At 36.6% G+C, this 19,107-nt stretch overlaps 1 protein-coding gene across 1 annotated transcript in view; it reads right to left on the bottom strand.

The window, feature by feature from the left end:
* Positions 1–1,019: 1,019 nt before the first annotated feature.
* Positions 1,020–19,107, bottom strand: part of NEDD9 (neural precursor cell expressed, developmentally down-regulated 9) — a 59,286-nt gene continuing 41,198 nt past the window's right edge. Inside the window, exons 3-7 of the mRNA XM_051970687.1 lie at positions 12,432–12,533; positions 11,572–11,664; positions 7,904–9,145; positions 5,347–5,436; positions 1,020–3,408 (exon numbers count right to left, since the gene is read on the bottom strand). Coding sequence (XP_051826647.1) covers positions 2,899–3,408; positions 5,347–5,436; positions 7,904–9,145; positions 11,572–11,664; positions 12,432–12,533 — 2,037 coding nt within the window. The 3' untranslated portion in view covers positions 1,020–2,898. The remainder of the gene's footprint in view (positions 3,409–5,346; positions 5,437–7,903; positions 9,146–11,571; positions 11,665–12,431; positions 12,534–19,107) is intronic.

Genomic DNA, 19,107 nt, shown 5'->3' with positions numbered 1-19,107 from the left:
TTATGAAGTGAGAAATGGAAAAGAAAAGTCCTTAACACAGTGTATTATATCTCCTATTGAGGCTTAAGAAATATAAAGCAGTCATCACAATGAAAAAGACAAAAAGATCTTGTCAAGCTGAGAGACCTGAGAGGTTAAAGACAGTACTCATTTGGAATCTGGACATTTGCAACAGCTTAGTGGAAGACCCAGTGGAGTGAAATCATTCCAGGAACATATGATACTAGAAGAACAAATGGAAAATGGAACAAGTCTGTCAGAATTTCTAAAATAAACATTTCCTGCTCCATTATCTGGCTTCTGCCTACCTTTCTTGTCTTATTTCATATTATCTTATTCACTCTGTTCTAATCCAAGTAATCTGCTTTTTTGTTGTTGTTGTTCAGCTGTTTCAGTTTGACTCTTTGTGACCCCATTTGGGGTTTTCTTGGGAATGTACTGGAATGGTTTGCCATTTCCTCCTCCAGCTCATTTTACGAATGAGGAAACTGAGGCAAAACAGTTAAATGACTTGCTTAGGGTCACATAGCTACTAAGTGTACAAAGTCAGATTTGAACTCAAAAAGATGTAAATCAGCACTCTCTCCACTGTACCACCTAGCTGTCTGTATATGTTTACAATATACATATATTGTAAAACCCCAGAAGAAAAGTTCCTTTAAGGTGAGAACTATTCCATCTTTTTTTTTTTTTTTTGTCTTTGTAGCCTGTTTCTAGCACAATGCCTTACACATAATAGAACTTAAAAATTTGTGAAATTAAATTGAGTTTTTCCAGATGTTTTATTATATATCCCAACTAAGAGACATGTTTTTTTTCAGATTTAAGTATAATTTGAAATATTAAAACAGTACAAAACAAACAAACAAACCAACAAAAACTTGATTCCCCCTAACCCCAGAAAATTGAGGTCTTTAGTATGGAAAGAAAAAAAAGTATCTTGAGTTAAATTTCCTCCTTAGAAATGTCAATCCAAATCAGCTTTCTGTGGCAGAGAAAACAGACAAAGGAAAATCTAGTTGATATAAAAAAAGATGAAAAAATTTAATGATTTAAAAATAGTCTTTACATACAAGACAACAAAAACAAGGATACAGGTTTAATGACTTGGCTTTTCTTTTGAAAACTTGTAATATTACCATGTAGCTTAGTACAAATATGTTATCTTCTAAAAAAATACAACCTATCAATAGGAACAAAGTCCACAAGAATATTCTCTTGCCATGATTATTTTCACGTTGTTGATGTTGCCAGCCTCTCTGTTTCTGCTGTAGGATGTCCTTTCTGTGTCCCATCTCTTCTTTTGATGGAACATGACTGAACATTACAATAGATGCTATTTTTAAAAGCACTTTTGTGATAAGCTTCATAATTCACCTTATCTCTTTCTGATCATGTCCGGTATTACAATATTTTGGTTGTTCAATAGAAGTAAATTTAATTCCGTAAAGCACATCTTGCAATGTAAGAGCAAGTTTTGACATAGACTACAATAAAAAGAGTGAACAAGACACTGGATAGAAATAGCCTAGATAAATGCCTCTTGATTTTAGAATATAAGTGTACATAACAGTAATCTCTTATAAAACCATTGCCTGCCCCCATTTTTTCCACCCCACTTCCCAGTGAATCTGTTAAGACTTGTGGTATGTGTTATTGCCAAAAGATGTAATGGCGGTATTTAAATTTTATAGTCAGTCTATGATATAAATGCTGTGACTCAGTGTCTTGTCTCTTTGTAACCTATCAGAATGAGGTTAGTCAATAGAGGTCTAGTGAAAAAAGAGAGGGACACTTAAGGCTGAAACTGGTTCTAGGTTTGAAATGCTGATGATGTGTGAGCCATCGGGGAAGGTTAGCAAGGTCTTTCATTGTCCAAAGTGGTGTGAATCTCTACAGTCATCAGGCCCAGAAACCTCCCAATGTCCTTTTGCTAGAAAAAAGCATCTAGGTAATGGATGACAGCTATCAAAGCATTAATTTCCAATCTAAGTATCAGATTGTGTGCCTTATTTTTATTATCACGGATATTTACAACCTGAGGTACACTTGCCATGTATGTCCCTTCTGCAAAAAGGGGTTTTTTAATTTATACTAAACCTCTGGAAAATCTCACAGCTGACTCTTTCACTAATACAAAAGATGAAAGAGTCATGGGCAAACATATGACTTGTCTTTATTGTGGCTTCCTCTCAGCTTAGAAATGCCCCCACTCAGTCAGAAATTACCTTTAAGTACACTTTTCCTACCTCCTTGAATGACTAAGCTGCTTCTCTCCCTAGCACCCTAAATAATAGCTCGTATTTTGACACACATTTTATAAATATGTTGTTCACAAAATCTGCTTGCTCAGAGGACTCAGTGCATTTTGGTATGAGGACTGGGAAAAGAGGAAAATTTTGGAAAGGATTCAACTAAAAAAGTAAGTTAATTATAAAGAACCAACTTGTGGGCATAATCTTGTTCCCAAACACTTGGGTAAAAACATCCAGTATAACCCCTACAGCATAGGGTAGAGTATCAATCAGAATCATCTGTTCAGTCATCTGTGAAGATGTAGTATTTTTGGGATGCAAAATAAGGTGCTTCTTAATTCATTGTTTTTAATGGAATGTGTTACATATATATATATCTACACACACACATTGCTCCCACAGGCACATATGAGAATGTATATGTACAGTTTATATATATCTATTTTAGATACAGAAATGCATATATAAGAACCAAAGATTGATAATAATTTTACCTCTCCAACTCCCTGAATGTTCTCTAATTCATAAAACATATTTAAAATATTTCATATAAAATATCTACAAAAATAGATAACATTTACATAAACCAGACAATATTTCCAGTTTTCGTGTGTGGCCCCTCAGTCTCTTTTCCCCTTCCCCCTCAGAATGTTGCCATCTCTAGCAAGGAACGCTTGAACAGCTGGGCATTTCGGGACAAGTCTGTTACTTGGTGCACCATTTCTTGCAGAGCAGGTGTGCTAGGGTAATGTAGGGCGGCCGCCTTGGTGGCCAGGACGATGTTCTTAAGCTGCTCGCACAGCTGATTACTGGAGTTCATCACTTTGTTACGGATCTCCTGGGCTGCCACTTGCCTTGTCAGCGTGTCTCCAATGAACACCAGCTTGTGTGCACTCAGGATAACAAACTTGCTGTGTGCCACAAAGATCCTGGGGGGCTGGGCTGAGCTGACACAGCTGAAGAGTGCATCAATGGCATTGAGAAGGGAGATGTAATGGGTATCACATTGGTCATAGTAGAAAAAAAGCAGCTGTCTGTCCTGGTCCCCTATGCTGCTGTTTGTAGTGGGGAGGCTCTGAGAGGGCTTCCACTTTGAGATGTCATTCTCCACTGGCTTGGTAATTTCTTGCTCCAACAACTGGAACTGACTGATCTGAGGAGGAAAAAAAATGCTTTGTTATTATTAACATTAATTAATAGTATTAATAACAACATTATTGATATTATTTTAATACATAATATTATATAGTAGAATATATATTTTATATATGTATTCTATATATATTCCATATTTAAATGGAAATATTATGGCACTGGAGCTCTGGGTTTTAATTTTAGGTCTTTGGCAAATCACTTCAGTTCTCAGATCTTAGTTTTCTTATCTATAAATGGATAGCTTGTTTAGATCATCTCTAAGGACAACCTGCATTTCTAAAATTTTATCATTCTGCTCTTTAACTCTCAAGCCACAGATATTCTCTGATAAGAGAAAAGGTAAGGGGGAGGGGGAAACAGTGCTTTGACAGATAACAAGTGCTGAAGAAGTATTGGACTGGGTTAAGAACCCATATTCTGAATATGAACCACTAGTGAAGCAGTTGAGTCAACTGTTTTCCCACTTTTGGGAAATGCCTTTACAATAGCCATTAAAAAGGCTCAGTTAAAAGTCTCTTTGCTTTCTATGGCATGATTTCTCTCTATATAAATATATGATTTCTATCCAAATCGATCTATAGATCATCATCTTACAATGAGCCAATGCAGAAAAAACAAATACTTCTTGCTAACAAAAGGCACCAGAGAGCCATTTAACATGAGAATTATTGTTACACATTTTGCCCAATGATTCCACTATGTCTCTTGGTGACCCTTGTTGCATGCATATGTCCAAACCCACGTGTACACACCTTTGTTTGCAGGTAAGGAAACTGAAGTCATTAGCTGAAGCTATGGGACTTGTTCAAGGTCCCACCCTGGGAGACACAAAGCTAATAATTGCAGGGAGTCTGTTGCTTGGATTCCCCAAGCTAAACTTGTTTCCCAAGGTCAGGCAGCCTCTAAAACTATAGTCAAGTGGCCAAAAATGATTGAAAACAGTGAAGGAAGAACAATTTATACATCCGTAGCTTTAAGGCTTATGAATACTTTTTTTTTTTTTTTTTTTGGTATCTCAGAACAACTTAAAAGAGGTAGGCAGAGCCGGTGTATTATTAAGCATCCTCACTTTACATATCAGGTAACTAATTTAGAAAGAAGTTGAGTGACTTGTGGTACACATATCTAGTAATTGTCTGAACTGGGACTAGAACATAATTTCTAGGACAGAGTTCTCAAATTTTTCTAGTGATGGAATCCTCGGTATAAACAAAACTTTGGGCAGAACTTATGATAAAAATCCTCTGAAATTATTATTTTAAATGTCTGTTAATAAATAGCATTTTTGTTCAATCATTTTTCAGTCACATCTGACTTTCACGACCCCACTTTAGAGTTTCCTTGGCAAAGATACTGGAGTAGTTGGTCATTTTGTTCTCCAGTTCATTTTACATTTAAAGAAACCGAGGCAAAGAGAATTAAGTGATTTTTAAAGAAACACACAGCTAGCCAGATGTTAACTCAGGAAGATGAGTCTTTTTGACTCCAAGCCTGATGGTCTATACACTTTGCCACCTAACTGTCCTAATAAATAACATAAAATTTATTCAAAATAGAAAAATAAACATTAGCTTTATTAAAATATAAAACAACAACAAAAAAAACTTGGGGTATTTCAGAATTCCTTGCAGCATATAATTGCTGCATTGTCTCATACGAGAAGTCTCAGAAATTTCAAATCCTTCTCTAGTTCTTGCTATCTTAGAGTATACTGGTTTAGACTCCAAACCAAGAACAATTGTTTGGATTCTCAACCTTGAGAATACAGCTGACTCGCCAGAACTAACTTCTATTTATTTGTTCCTATGTCCTTTCATGGGCCAGAAAACTTTCATATGCTGAGATCCTTGTGGAAATATGGAAATGTTCCATCTTTGCCGGTCTTCAGAAAAGCTTCCTGGCACAACGAAATGCTTTTAGTTGTGACTCAACTCACCTGATGATGTTCCAGCTGCATCTTGTTCTGCTTGATGATATTTTCCTTTTCTAAAAGCTCTTTCTGCTGCCTTTCAAACTCTTCTTTCCCCTGTTATTTTACAAGAGAAAAGACCCATTACATCACTGCCATGATTCACTTGTGCAAACAATTTATTTGACAAATGGATAAATATTGCCTTGTTTTCCACCGCTGTGGCTGCTTGCCACATACACCCACCTATGCACATAGGTACAGCATAATGTCAACCTGGCCTCCAGCCACAGCCTTCCAGAGGCCCTAATCCCTCTTAATGCTAAGGAGACAAACCAGTTTCCATACACTGTAATCTGCTCTCTGACCCCTAAGCTTTTTTGATAGGCAGATTGGACTCCCTTCAAACCTCTTTTAGAAGCACCATTTCCAATATCCTTTTCTAATGGATTCAACTTGGACTCATAAACCTTAGTTCCACCATCTGTAATATGAGTGAGTTGGATGAGATGATTTCTAAGGTACCCTTCTAGTTCTAAAATCCTATGACTCTATGACCTCTGACGCCAAGTTTAAATCTAGCCAATAAAACTTGCTTCTGAGCCCTTGAAGTTCCTCATCTGGCTCTGTTCTTAAGATGGACATCAGCCAGGGGTAAAAAGTGCCAAAATAACACAGTTAACCTAATTCACATTGACTAGAGTTAGGGTTTGGTGATCCCTGCAGAACAGAACAGACCGGGCCAGAAATCTAGGCAAGCTTTCCAAGGCTGGTGGAATACTGCTGTAATTTCTCCGGCAGATGAACATATACCTCCCTGGAAAAGAACAATTAGAAGAGGTGATTCTCTGGGTCACTAGGTGGATGCCCAGCTGCCTTCTGGAGTAGCCTGAGGCAAGGCCAAAGGCAATGGCTAAGGCAAACAGCAATTTTGGACTTAAAAGGGACCAAAGAAATTCAAGTCCTTCTTTGTTTTAGGAAGGTGAGAAAAACAAGCTCTAGAGAGAGAAGTGATTTGTTGAAAGATGGCCAGTGGTACAGTTGGGATTTGAACCCAAAACTGTTGACTTCTACTCCAAGATTCCATTACATGATTATAGCCAAGCTACTTAGACTAGCATTATTAGTATTATCTTTATTTTAGCAGGTATTAGTATAGGTCTTCTTGTAAAGGAAACAATAAAGTCTAATAGAAAGTTGTTGTAGTTATTATTCAGTCCTGTCTGACTTTTCATGATCTCATTTGGAGTTTTCTTGGCAAAAATACAGGAGTGGTTTGCCATTTCCTTCTCCAAATCATTTTACAGATGAGGAAACAAACTGAGGCAAACAGGGTTAAGTGACTTGCCCAGCGTGATACAACTTGTAGGAGTCTGAAGCCAGATTTGAACTCAAAAAAAAAAAAGACTCTTGCTGACTTCAGGTCTGGCACTCTATCTATTGCTGCCCTAATAAAAACAGCAATGTATTTAGATTTCAGATCCTAGCTCTGCCACTTAGTATTTATATTCTTGGGCAAATCACATCAGCTATAAGAAGGGAGAAAATAAGCATTTATTTAGCTGCTAATGGTGGGTATTGTGTGTGTTCTTAATTTCTTCCTTTCATGTGTACTAACCACATTTAGTTCTAATGGTAGATACTATATACAGTCTTAATTTCTTCCCTTTATGAGTAAAACATTGTGCATTTAATCACAGTTAGCTCTTAATAGCAGGTACTTTCCCTTTATGAGTAAAACATTGTGCATTTAATCACATTTAGCTCCTAATAGTAGGTACTATATGCATTCTTAATTTCTTCCCTTTATGTATAAAACATTATACTAATCACATTTCAAATATCTCATTTAATCTTTATACAACAACCTTGTGAGGTAGGTGCTATTATTATCCTCAGCTCTATGAAATTACTAATTGTTTAGATCTTTTGAGGACCATTTCAGCCCTTTCATTTTAAAAATAATATAATAATAATTTATTAACTAATTCAATTATTAGTTATATAAATAAATCAAATTAATAAAAATTAATAATTAATAATAAATATTAATAACGAATGATCATTAATATTATAATTAACAATAAATCTATAACAATAAATTAATAATTAAATATTAAATCAGTTTTAAAAAACTAAGCCTCAAATAAATAAATAAATAAAGATTTTTTAAAATGGGGTAGCCAGATGGCAGAGTAGATAGAACACCAGTCGAAGGACCAGAGATACTTAACACTTCCTAGCTGTGTGACCCTGGGCAAGTCTCTTAACCCCAATTGCCTCGGCAAACAACAACAACAACTAAGTCTCAGAGGGTTTAAGGAACTTCCCCCAAATCAGACTGTAAATATAAGTAAAAGAACCAGGATTCAGATAAGAATCAATCAGCTTCAAATTCAGGGCTCTTATAACTTTATTGTCTGTAGTACTTCTTTTCCAATAGCTTTAGTATTCTGTAAAATATCTCTAAATAAGTATTATTTAGTATTCTCTAAAATTATCTCTAAAATAAGGAGTTTGGGCCAGATGCTCTTGAAAGTTTTCTTCAGTGCTTACAGGTGCTTAATTGGTCTGGCGTCCTTACCTGCAGGTGGACATAATCATAATCGTCCATCCAGCTGCGCTCGGAGCTATCATTGCTATTGCAGTCAGAATGCTGCTCCTTGCTTAGACTCGGGGGCAGCGGCTTGCAAAAGGGCTGGCTCTTGTGGTCACTGGGATGTAGCCCCTGGATCTGTGGGCCCGTGTGCAGGTAGTCACTTGCTCCGGTCCCAGGCTCAGACCCATTCTTTAGTCTCCCGCCGCCCGGGGCTGACCGGAAGAGCATTTCCGCGTTGGTGCTGATGCTGGTAGTGAGCTGTTTGGTATCATCCGGCACTGTTTTCGCCACCATCACAAACCGATCAAGGTCATCGCACTTGCTTTGAGGCTTATTGACAGCTAGAATGTTCAAGGACCAACTGCAGCCATTTAAGTCCTGGCTGGTCTGGGTTAGAATCTGGTGGGAGTCTTCCACCCTTTGCAATTCTCGCTTCATCTTGTTGTGCAGGGTGAGTTCGGGGAGTCCCGAGGCATTTGCTACAGCCCCCTTGGCAAAATGGAGGTACTCCCTCAAAGACAGCTCCACCTTTTCCACCGCTGTGCGGATCTCATTGATGTGTCTCTCCATGTAGCCGTAGCACCTCCAGTCGGCGGTGACCAGGGAGGCGAGGTTGCACACAACGGTCTCTAGCGCCTGCTGAAGCCGATAAAGCCTCTCGATGGCCGTGTCGGGATCCAGCAGGAGCAATCTTTTGTCTTGGGATGGAGAGGCTGACAAGGAGGACTCCTTCGATGTTGTGGAAGAAGTGGACATGTTGCTCCTGGTACTACCCGTACTGGAAAAAGAGAGTCTATTCATGCCGTCTGTCACATCGGAGCAACCTTTAGTCTCCTGGGTGGTCTGTGGTGGGACATCGTATACTCCGTCTTTTTCTTCAGCATTTACTCTTTCACCAGCTGCTGCTTGGGGCTCGAGAAACTGAACTCCTCTGGGGATGTCATACGCATCATTTTGAGGGGCTGCAGACTGGCCGAGGTGCATTTGCGGCTGGTTTTGAAGAATGCTTTGGTGTCTCTGGGATACCTGCTCAGCAGCTCCTGAAGCATCACAGTTGTATTTTACATTAAGGTCCTTCCCTACTGCCTTGGAACTTGTTGGAGGGATATCATAAACGCCCTCAGGTCTGAGTTCTGGTCTGAGGTGTTGTCTCATAGGGGGAGGAAAATCATATTCCTTTTCTCTTAATCCTACTTCGTCTCGGGAAGCAGGTGGAATGGCATAAACCTGAAATAAATAAGAAAAAAGTCAGTCAGAGATGTACCGAATTAAAAATTTATACAGGCAACTTAAATGAGTGCAGAGTAAATGATAACTAAATAAAATAGAAAAGTAAATATAGAATATACATTGTCTTCATAGTCTTTTTCTCTTCTTCAAATCTCAAGTGACATGCAATATTTTATGAGCTACTTTTCCTTTAGCTGCAATACTTACTCCTTCAGTGAGGTCATTCTAATCCATGGATTCAATGACTATATCTGTATGGATCATGGTGAGACCTGTATCTTTCGGCCTAACTTCTCTCCTGAGATCTAGATATTTATAACTCCATTTTGCTCTACCCACTTCTCAATGGGTCCCCAACTTGGCTCTATTAACTGCTCACTAGGTCCCAAATTGGATTCATTATTTTTCTAATGAAAACATATTATTTCTGTTTAAGATATAACCAATTGGGATATTTTCCTAATCTTCCAGGAGAGAATTACTGAAGTTCTACTTGATTTTTCCCTCTTTTTTATGTTTTATTTACATGTTGTCAAATTCTGTTGTTTCTTCCTCTGTATAATTCACTGCTTTCCTTTTACCATTGCTACCATTTTAATCCAAACCCCCTTCATCTCTTTCCCATCCATTGCAAAAGCCACCTTGATGGCCTCTCTTCTACCTGCTACTCTTTCCTAAATTCTATTGCCAGGCCAATCTTCTTCAAACATCATTTTCACTATGTCGCTTCCAAATTGAGAACCTGACAATACACATAACTTCTCAATGCTTCTTCAGTTTTCTCATTTGTAAAATTGCCGAGTTGGAGTCAATGGGCTTCTAAGGTTTTTTACCAACTTTAAATCACAATATTATCATGGTTCCTAATACATGGTAAGTACTTATAAATGTTTGGTCCCTTGCTATTTGTTTATTTATTCATATAACAACCTTTTATTACTACAGACAGAGGCAGAATGATAGAGTGAAGAGCGAGCCTGTCCCAGAGTCTAGAAATGGATGTAAGTATTGTGTTATACTGTTTATGTGATTCTAAATAAATCTTTTAACCTATCAGTATCCCTATAATGTTGTGGACCAGTTGCTGATCTGTAAAGTTAAGAGTAAGTTTATTAATTCTTTTCAGGACCAAACTCTGGTATTTTTCTACCATGCCCTTCTGTATCCTGAAGTCCAGTCCTGCTTTGGAATCCACACATTGGAAATATCTTCCATTCTTGCAATCTCTACTTCTGATTGTATGACTCCTCTCAGAATCTCTATATAATGATTGTGAGTGTGTGACCAGGCCAGTCATGTCTCATTCTTCTCCAAGATAGATTCCAGACTTTTTCTACCATTCCTGCCTCCTCTTTTTAGGTGTTATTTTTCTCCCATTACAATAAAAGCTTTTGAAGGATAAGGTTTATCTTTTCTTGAACTTGTATTTGTATTCCTAGTGCTCAGGACAATAATTACCGCACAGTAAACATTTAATAAATACTTGTTGTGGACTTGCAGAAATATCCCTACACAAATAAAATCACATGTCTAGGTCCTCCAAAAAGTACAAATTATTGCAGTAGATGCTGGAGGTGATCCAAATTAAGAAATGATCCCTGTTCTGAAGTTGCCTATTTCTTAGCACTTAACTAAATTGGCCCTTGGATGAGAGAGGTGGGATCCTTCACTAGATCTGTACACAAAAACTGGGTAAGAACTGGCTATAGCTTGTACTGTTTTGGCCAAATAGCCTCTGAGTGTCCAGGGTCACCTTCCCATTGCAATGAAGCAATTGAGTAGGATTTTAATGGAGGAAAAAAATTAAAATAAAAACATTTCTATGTATCCAATGAATATTTTCTCCTTCAAAATGGTCATTTTGGGAGACTAGATACACTTAGATGGGAAATACTGGCTCACATTTCTGAAAAGTCTCTTTTGGAATTAAGCCTGGGGGACATTCTTTTAAATCATTTTAATGGAGAAAAAAATCTTTGTTCTTTGAAGGTGGACTTGATTTTTGGAAATAATCAAAAGTCACTGGGTGAATAGGATGAATGGTCAAGATGAATGATATCATTTTTGGGATCAAAAGCAAGGTATAGTAATTAAACAGATTGCTTGGTGTGGCTTTTAGATAAACTTGTAATGAAGATTTCCTAAGAAAAGTTTTGAGCAATGGAAGTATGTTTGGGAAAAGTATTTTTGTCTTCCAAAATAGATACTCTGGAGGACAATCTAGATATTTAAATTATGGCATATTTGGGAGGAAATCAGTCATACTTTTAGTCACATGTGGTATGACTATTCCATTTGTTCAACAAGTAGGTGTCTAAAACTTTTTTCCCTTTAGAATATGTCTTATAATTTCTCAGCAAGTTAAAAAAAAACACTCCCTCTTACCAAAAAATCCCCCAAATAATTAGGATGATTTCACTTACTCCTTTCACAGGAGGAATATCATATACTCCTGAAGGTTTCATCTCTCCCATTGGAGCTGGGAACTTCAGTGATGTTGGGGGGATGTCATATACCTGGAAAAGAAAAATCTGGATCATAAAAAATGGAAATGGCTCACTTTTGAAGTAATTTTAAACTTTTGGTTCGAAGTATTTTAATACAGTGATTTCAAAACTTAATCTTTTGTAAGGCTCCAGGTAGTCAAGGGCCAATGTACTTTCCTTTTTAAATTATATATTTTTTTCTTTTTGAGGAACCCTAGAAACCACAGTTTGTATTTTTCAAGGGCATAGCCACACATATGGACCAAAATATGATGAAATAACACAAAGAAAGATATTTTCTTCTCAGTTAAAGGACCTGGATTTCCAGATGAAGAAAATCTCAAATGTAGAGATTGATTTGCTATATGTAAAAATAACTCTTGAAAGTAATAATTTTTATATATAATCATATATATAAAAGTATATATAAATTATACATATATAATTACACAACTAAATAAATCATTTATGTAAAATCTTATTTTGTATGGAGTTTGCTTTATAAAGATTTACAAAGAATTTCTCAGGCTGAGCACATGTATTATTGTTTCCATTTTGACTCAGAGATACTTAGAGACTTGCCTAAGTGAACATAGTTAACCATCAAATGTTGGGACCAGGACTCAAACCCAGATTTCCTGAAATTTGTTTCGGAAATCTGAATTTAATGTAGAGAAATCTTTACATCAAATGGAAATAATGTTGTCCCAAAATACCTTTCCTCTAAACTTCAGCTGATGCCTGAAAATAAGCTATGCCTTAATATTCTCTATTTCTGCTACACAAATGTTACTTACCCCTTGGATCGGATGAGATGGAGGGATATCATAGGTATCCTTCTGATACTTGGATGGGAACTCATACACATAGCCATGGCCTGTTCTCACTGGGGTGATCACCTGAGGATTAGAAGATAAGGAAATATCAAATTATGAACCTATATTTTTTTGTTGTTGTTGCTGAGGCAATTAAGGGTAAGTGACTTGCCCAGTGTCACACAGCTAGGAAGTGTTAAGTTTCTGAGGCCACATTTGAATTCAGGTCCTCCTGACTTCAGAGCTGGTACTTACTCTTATCCACTGCATCACGTTGCTATACTATGAACCTATATATTTTAAACAATGGATCAAGTTCCTTTCTGGTTCCTGGCTGACTGACTGACCACTTTCAAACTCTTTATTCTTCTCTCAAAAAAAATAAAGCTCAACCAAAACTAATAAATAAATCAACAAATAAAAATGGAAAAAATGAGTGGAGGCAAAGAAAAGATGAGGAGAAGGGAAGGCATTATATAGATCAGGAGTCAAATAAAATTCCTTTTGCTTTGGGGGCAATACATGATTAAAAAAAATAATAACTCTTTTCTCCTACTTCTTCCTGCCCTAGGCAACACAAACATCTCTAAAAATGCTTCTCCTTAATAAAAGACTTTGTTCTGGCATTTTATCTGACAACTGTAACTATGAAAAGTCCTAGATTATACCTTTGGAGTCAAAGTTTTTTTCCCTCCTTGAATCAAAATCACTATGTACTGAATTGGTTTTAATGACTCTAAAACTATGTGCAAAGTGAATAATGGGAGTTGAGTTCAACCACTTAAAATTCCCCTCATAGCTTCAACTAGATACAGCATTTCCCCTGCCCCTCCTTGCCAAACTTTATTATTGTGAGCAAAGCTAAAAGGCTGTTGGTGAACATAATGTTTTTACAAAGCGACCATTCCAAATAATGCCATCCTTGGATAGCTGAAGGAGCCTGTAGTCCAAAGTAAGGTATCAATAATAGCAAATAAATCGGCATAATTGTGACAGGGAGCAGAGTTCAGGTCTCCTGACCCTGGCTCATTGTACTAATCATTTTCCCATTTCCATTAGGGTAACAACAGTTTAAGCAGCACATACTTCCAAGTAAGTCAAAGGTTAGATATCCCCATCATGACTACTGGCATCTGGAATTAATGTAAATGAAATGGATCTTACCTGACAAGCTCTTGTTTCTATATAATTCTTTAGAGGCCTTAAACATGGATTGAAAAAGACCTCTAAGATTTTTTTTTGAAGTCAACTCATTTTGAAGTATATTTACTCACTAATTCTCCAAAGGCTTTTAAATTGTTGTGCTTTCTTTTTTGGCATCGGTAACAGCACCCTCAAGTATTGCAAACTATCCTTGAGGAGCGTAGGTCTCACAAATTAGAAACAAGAGGTGGTTCCCTCAGCAACCATCATCTTTTATCCTTTTCTCTAATGTGAAAACTCTGGCGTCAGGCTGCTCACAAAAGTATGTGAAAAATGTTCCACCGTCTTAGGGTTCAAATGGGTGGAACTTGGCCAAACGTACCAATCCTGCTCTCAGCAGGGACCCTAAACCCTGAAAGGCTGGAACTTTGTCTAGTGTTAAGTCCTTCACACTCCAAGTCAACTACTTCTTGCAATTAAGGTGAAAAGGATTTAGTACACAGGCTAATATTTTCATATAATCTCTGCTGCTCAGGCTTTCCCAAAAGGAAATGCCATCTTTACCAAAGGCTTCCATTGCCTTCCTTGGGCCTACTGATATAGCCGGTAAAAAAAAAAAAAAAATAAACAAAATAAACAAAAACCACCAGTTTTATTGAGTGGCCACCACACAGTACAATATCACATTTTCCCTTTTAAGAACATGCTTTTTGCAAAAACAAATCCAAAACAAGTTCCCTGTTTCATGCTTCATAAAGAAGCTTGTCTGGCACTATCATACACTTGGGTTTTAAGGTATTTTCCTGCTTTTCTTTACTACTTGCTCTATTTATAGGATTTTTTGTTTGTTTGTTTTTGTTTTTTCCAATTATGATCCGCTCACAAAGTAACTTTTGTTCAGTCTCTTAAAATTTTCTAAGAGTGGACTACACCCAAAGCTACCAATTCAGTAATGCAACTAGAGATCCAGGGTTTGTTATTCTCAAATCCAGCTTTAACTGTTTTGTATTTGCCTTTAAGGAAAAAAAAAAGACCTAAAATAGTATTTGGTGAAACGTTAACCTACAGAAATGACTTCAGAAGGGAGGAGACACACACAAAAAAGGGAGACTGCTTTTCCTTGCCTTTGTGGCCTTTCCCTGGCAGAGGGCATTTGTTGTTCCCGGTATTTAAAAATTCACTTCCTGACAAATGTCACAGAACAGCAAGCTCCCCCCCTAACTTCCCCCATTTAAAGAATGCCTGTGGTCATCTGGTTTTTGAAAACCCCTGCATTCCAAACCCATCATTTTCCTTGTTTGTGCATTAAAAGAAACAGATGGTAAAACCCATGGGGGAAAAAATACACACAACACAACATGCTACACTCTTGCCTGACTTTTTCTATCCATCTCTTTCTCCCCCAATTATAGCATTCTCCAGTGTTGTGACCATTAAATCTTGGTCCACAAATGACAATTTAAGCGGGACCAGCTTTTTTCATCAGAACAGATGCATGTAGGACATGTATTAATTTTGTGATGTCTGAAAGAACTTGAGATAACTGTCATTTAGTCTACTTAAAGACATGCTCCTCTCTGACCCAATGCTTGCAAAATATCCAGTTTTGTGGCTCATTATGTTTTTCTCCCTGCCTCGCTTAAGTACAAAATCTTACTCTTCTGTGATCCCAAGGAAAGGAAATAAGTATAAATAATACATATTTAATAAATATCAAATAATCAATATTCAAATATTTATATTAAATAAATTTAAGTATATATAATAAATAAATATATCACTTACTATGGGCCAGGCACTATGCTAAGTACTTAACAAATATTATTTAATTTGATCCTCACAACAACCCTGCAAGATAAAAGTACTGTTATTATTTTCATTTTATAATTGAGGAAACTGAGGCAGTCAGAGTGAAGTGACTTGCCCAGATTCACACAGCTAATAAGTGTCTGAGGTAGGTTTTCCTTATTCAAGTCCCAGTATTCTACCCTTCTTGCTGCCTCAACAAATACTGACTTTAAGAATGAGGGGAGGGGATTTTTAATGACAAAAAACCTAATATAAGTAAGATCAATTCTCATAAAAAGAAACTTCCAGGCATACTTATTAAAGTCATTCCTTATTGTAAAATGTGTCTTAAAAGCTGCTTTCCCAAGGAATGTCAGTCTGTTTGTCTACTTGTTTTTTCTTCTGTTTTCCCCTCCAGATTCCTTTTTTCTTGAATGTTTACTAAATCATCAACTAAGAAGCTGGCCTTGGGATTGTGAAGGCTCCATCAATGGTGGAACAAATATTCTGCCAGATTCTGCCATTTTGAAAAGGCTCTGTGTCTAAGCCCAGTTGTAGACCAGGTTAGCTAAAATTCAGTGAGACTTATCTCTACAAGATTGATCAATAGGTGATAGAATACTTTTTTAGCCACAGTAACTCATTAAATTATTAAGACATGATAAAGGAAAGGATCACCTACAATTTCATTAATAGAGGGGCACTCATTTGTTTGAAGTATATATGTGTATTTATATATACTTCTCAAGAGCCAACGTACAGAGAATAGCATATTGATTCATTTCACTAACATCTTCACAAAAGGAACCTCTGGAATTTTCCTGAGATAATCTTGTTCCAATTACTTCTCTCTATGCTGCTCAAGGGATATATTTAATGATGGGGTTTTTTTTCTGCCTACATAAGTCTGCTGAATCATGTTTTCCTAAAGTGTCAACTCATTGAACAGTTAAAGACTAGGCCTTTGGGTTCAAATGTCTGATCTAATGTCTCATGAATGGGAAATCAAATTTTAAACCTAAACCTTCTGACTCTAAAACACAGCACTTTCTAATATATCATACTAAGAAGAGAGCTTCATTCTCAGTCCTCCGGATTCAGTCACCACAATGATCTGATGGCCTTCAAAATTGTTCTCCTTAATATGAAAAAGTTAATGGAAGTGTCATCATTGTATGAATTGTGCTTCTTGGATCACAGAAGGATCAGAAATTTTAAGCTGTTTTGCATACTAGGTCAAGTCTGGTCAAGGGATGAAATTGAAGAACTTCTTTTCTTTTCTATCTACAAAGTCTCTGCTGTTTCATGTCTTCAGACATGAAATGTCAGCTAATTGAAGTCTTAGATGACTGGGTCTTTGGGTAAGTATTGGACTCTGGTGAATTTTAGATTCTGGGATATTAAATGTTCCAGACTTCTTTTAGGAGAATAAGAGACTATTAATTTGAAGACTAATTTTTGTTATTCAATTGTTTCAATCATTTTTTGTGACCTCATATACTTGGCAAATATACTGGAGTATTTGCCATTTCCTTCTCCAGCTCATTTTATAGAGGAGGAAACTGAGGCAAACAGAGTTAAATCATGCAGCTAGTAAGTGTCTGAAGCCAGATTTGAACTCAGGAAGATGAATCATCTTCATTCCAAGTCCAGTGCTCCATCCATTGTACCCATCACCTAGTTAGAGAAGTACTTAAATATCCAAGTAAGAAGATTAGTAAGAATCAAGCGAGTCTATGCTGTATGAAAGACAAGGTACAATGTCTCAGTTTTCTTACCTGTAAGTAAAATGTGGGAACCGTATAAGATAACCTCAAATCTATGGTCCTATGATACCATGGTAAAAAGGGGGAAATGAAGCACACATTTTTAGACTTGGCTAATGTGCAACTTCATTTTGTTTGATGACACATCTTTTGCAAGGGAGAGTTTTGCTAAGGGTAGAGGAGGGGTAGTCATTGAAAAGTGACAGCGATATAAAAATATCTACAAAATATCCAATTGACATTTAAAATATCATTAATAATTATAGCCAGCCTTTATATAGCACTTTAAGGTTCCTTACATATATCATCTTATTTAATACTCATAAAACCCTTATAAATTGCATAGTATTATTATTATTCCTTTTTTATAAATGAGCAAAATAAGATCAAGTAACTTATTCAAAGTCACAGGACTGATAATTGTCAGAGACAGGATTTGAACTCGGGTCTTTCTAGCTCAAGCTCTTTATCCATTTTATCCACTATATCACCTTTTTGTGTCTTTCCAATCTGGTTTCTATACTTTTCTCCTTTCTTTGCCACTTTGAAGAGCATTGAATTATAAATAACACATACTGTTTCAAAGACCAATTGATTTTTCTCTAAAGTCCCAGCATTTTCTTCTGTTCTCTAAGTGCCATATGTGCTGATATTTCAGGGAAAGAGGATGTGACATGGAAATCCAAACTCGGCTCTGGGCAAAGTGTATGAAAGAATTACATGATCAAAGGGCTGGAAGGAGATCTTGAGAGATTATCTGGTTCATTCTGTCTTTGTACGTGTATGGAAGAGAGAGCAAATAGAATCAATCCTTCTAAGAATGAGATTTTTCCTTTTTTTTTTTTTTTTTTTTGTTAATTTTCTTAAGCAGCTAAAAAGTATATACATGGTGGGTCCCCAAACAAGTAGCAAAATTAACCTAGTCCATATCTTTTCATACAAATTACTTATTTACCTTATCAGGGCTAGAAAATTCAAGAATGAAGATGAATGATGTGAAAGTAGGGTCAGATAGGGTGATTTTTCAATTCAGTAAAAATGGATTGTTGAGTTTACTATATGTCCAGCAAGTTTTATGTTAGGGACAGCGAGAAAGAAGAAAAAAAGCTTTCTATCTGTTTACAAAATATATGAAGCAGCTATAGAGTTCTTCAAAATAAGATTATTGATCAGCTGAGATCCTTTGGTGGCAACACAGAGAATCAGACAGGCCATTATTGCTATGCTCTGGGTTCAAGTATAAGCTCCAGGATGGTTTTCCTTAATTTCCGCAGGGTGACCTCAAATTCCAAACTGAGCTGGTCTGAGTAAACAGAACTTATTAGATAGGACACATTTGAAGGACATAACCCATGTATGTCATGAAAAGTTTATAATGAAACCAAGAGAATGATCATAGGATCATAGATTTAGAACTAGAAAGGAAACTTAGAAATCAAGTCTTTAATTTTTCAGATGAGGAAATTGAAGTAGACAGCCTTCCAATCAATCTATCCCCTTTCCAATCTATTCTTTCAGTCAGTTCTTAAAGCGATATTTCTAAAGCATAGTTCTAATTGTCATTCTATTTCTCAAGAAGCTCCTGGGCCTCCATTTTGCTTTTTGGATAAACTATCAATTTCTTTGTGTAGCATTTTAAAAACAATTTAAACATTCGTTAAAATCCTTCAAAATATGATTCCAGTCTTTCTTTGCAATCTTATTGATACTCAGCTTTATGCTGTAATTTAGCACATACAGAATTTAGTGCACTGCTTGGCACATAGTAGGTGCTAAACAAATGCTTGTAGACCTGCAACCAAACTGGCTTAACTTGGACATAAAATTCCATCTTCTATTACCATCCTTCTACAGAGTTTCTTCCTTATGACTAGAAAGCATTTCTTCCTCACCTCTACTGTTTAAAATCCCTCATTTCTTTCATACCTCGATTCCATCACCACCTTATAGAAGAATTCTCT

Source organism: Antechinus flavipes, chromosome 1 (genome assembly GCF_016432865.1).
Source record: "Antechinus flavipes isolate AdamAnt ecotype Samford, QLD, Australia chromosome 1, AdamAnt_v2, whole genome shotgun sequence".
In the NCBI taxonomy this organism is placed as follows: Eukaryota; Metazoa; Chordata; class Mammalia; order Dasyuromorphia; family Dasyuridae; genus Antechinus; species Antechinus flavipes.
Note: the sequence above shows the minus strand (reverse complement) of the source record. Positions and strands in the feature narration are given on the sequence as shown.